The 1,558-nt window shown below is 40.9% G+C and overlaps 1 protein-coding gene across 1 annotated transcript; it reads left to right on the top strand.

The window, feature by feature from the left end:
- Positions 1-385: 385 nt before the first annotated feature.
- Positions 386-630, top strand: LOC101652276 (serine palmitoyltransferase small subunit A). Its single transcript, XM_004717938.3, has one exon. The coding sequence runs from the start codon at positions 391-393 to the stop codon at positions 628-630; it is 240 nt and encodes a 79-aa protein (XP_004717995.1). The 5' UTR covers positions 386-390.
- The last annotated feature ends 928 nt before the right edge of the window (positions 631-1,558 follow it).

Raw genomic sequence — 1,558 nt, forward strand, 5'->3', positions numbered from 1 at the left:
CAGTAGGAGACTTCGAACACCATTATCAAGGAAAAGCAGATTATCAGAAAAGAAACAGAAAAGTTAAACAACACAACCAACCAGCTCAAGCTCCTAGACAAACACAGAGCACTCCACCCAACAACACCAAAATATCCATTCTGATCCACTGCATGCAGTGCATACTCTAGAAAAGAATGTGCAAGGCCACAAGGTAAACCTCGACAAATTCACAAACATCGAGATCCTAAAATCCATCTGCTCAGATCACAATGCTATAATACTGGAAATCAATCATAGAAAGAACAGAAACATAAAGATAAACACATGGATACTGAACAACAAACTACTTAAAAATGACTGGGTAGACAGACTGATGGCGGTCCTGGCTGCGGCGAGTGCACGGCTGGGATGGCGTTGATGCGGGCCTGGAAACAGATGTCCTGGTTCTACTACCAGTACCTGCTGGTCACGGCGCTCTACATGCTGGAGCCCTGGGAGCGGACTCGGTTCAATTCCAGGCTGGTCTCCTTTGTGGGGATGGCGCTGTACACAAGCTACGTCTTCATGCCTCAGCACATCATGGCGATATTGCACTACTTTGAAATCGGGATCAAGATGGGACCAGGATGCAGAATAGGAGTTGTATGAGCCCCTAATAACATGATTGAAAAAAGAAAGAAATAGATGCAGAAAAAGCATTTGACAATATTGAACACTCATTCTAATAAAAACATTCCATATGATAGGAATAGAAGAGAAACTCCTGAACATAATAAAGACTATCTATGAAAAACCAATGCCCCCCACCACTAAATGGGGGGGGGGCGGCAAAATGATCCCATTCCCCATGAAAACAAGAACTAGACAAGCGTGACCCTTATCACCACTCTTTTTCAATATTGTGCTGAAACCTAGCCAGAAACATTAGAAAACCAAAAGATAAAATTGGGCAAAAAAGAATGAAGCTCTTGCTATTTGCAAATGATATTTTATAATAGATAGAACCCCAAGGACTCCACTGTTAGAAACAATAGAGGTATTTGGTAAGGGAGCAGAATATAAGATCAATAAGGAGAAATTAATCAGGTTTCTATATACCAGCAAAGAAAGCTCCGAAAAAAGACAACAAGAAAACAATACGGTTTACAATACCCACACAAAAGATGAAATACCTAGGAATTATTAATAATGTTCTCTAACATAAAATGACAATGATATTTCTAAGGTGAACTAGAGACATAAAGAAGCCATAGATATATGAATGGATTGGGGGCACACACCTAATTCTAGCCCCAATCTAAGAACAATTTGCTCTTATGACATGGCCCTACTTAATGCCCACCCTCATGAAGAGACCACTGAAGTGCTGTAGCCAAGTGTAGTGCCAAGCTAGATGATGCCTGGCTTTCAGAAGGAATAGCGCCTGGGGTCTTGAAGGTTTGTCTTTGAACAAGCAGCCACTTAAGTGAGGCATCAACAAAATTCACTTGGAAGAAGCACACTAGCCAATGTGATTCAAGGCTTGTAAATAATAAAATTCAAATGTGAATGAGAGCTTGTCAGCAGAGCTTAAATG

The sequence above is a fragment of the Echinops telfairi genome, unplaced genomic scaffold, assembly GCF_000313985.2.
Source record: "Echinops telfairi isolate 266 unplaced genomic scaffold, ASM31398v2 ScPeMD7_633;HRSCAF=1046, whole genome shotgun sequence".
Taxonomy (NCBI): domain Eukaryota; kingdom Metazoa; phylum Chordata; class Mammalia; order Afrosoricida; family Tenrecidae; genus Echinops; species Echinops telfairi.

Bases quoted from the DNA above. Each gene is read 5' to 3' on its own strand.
- LOC101652276 (XM_004717938.3), top strand. From the start codon at position 391: ATGGCGTTGATGCGGGCCTGGAAACAGATGTCCTGGTTCTACTACCAG.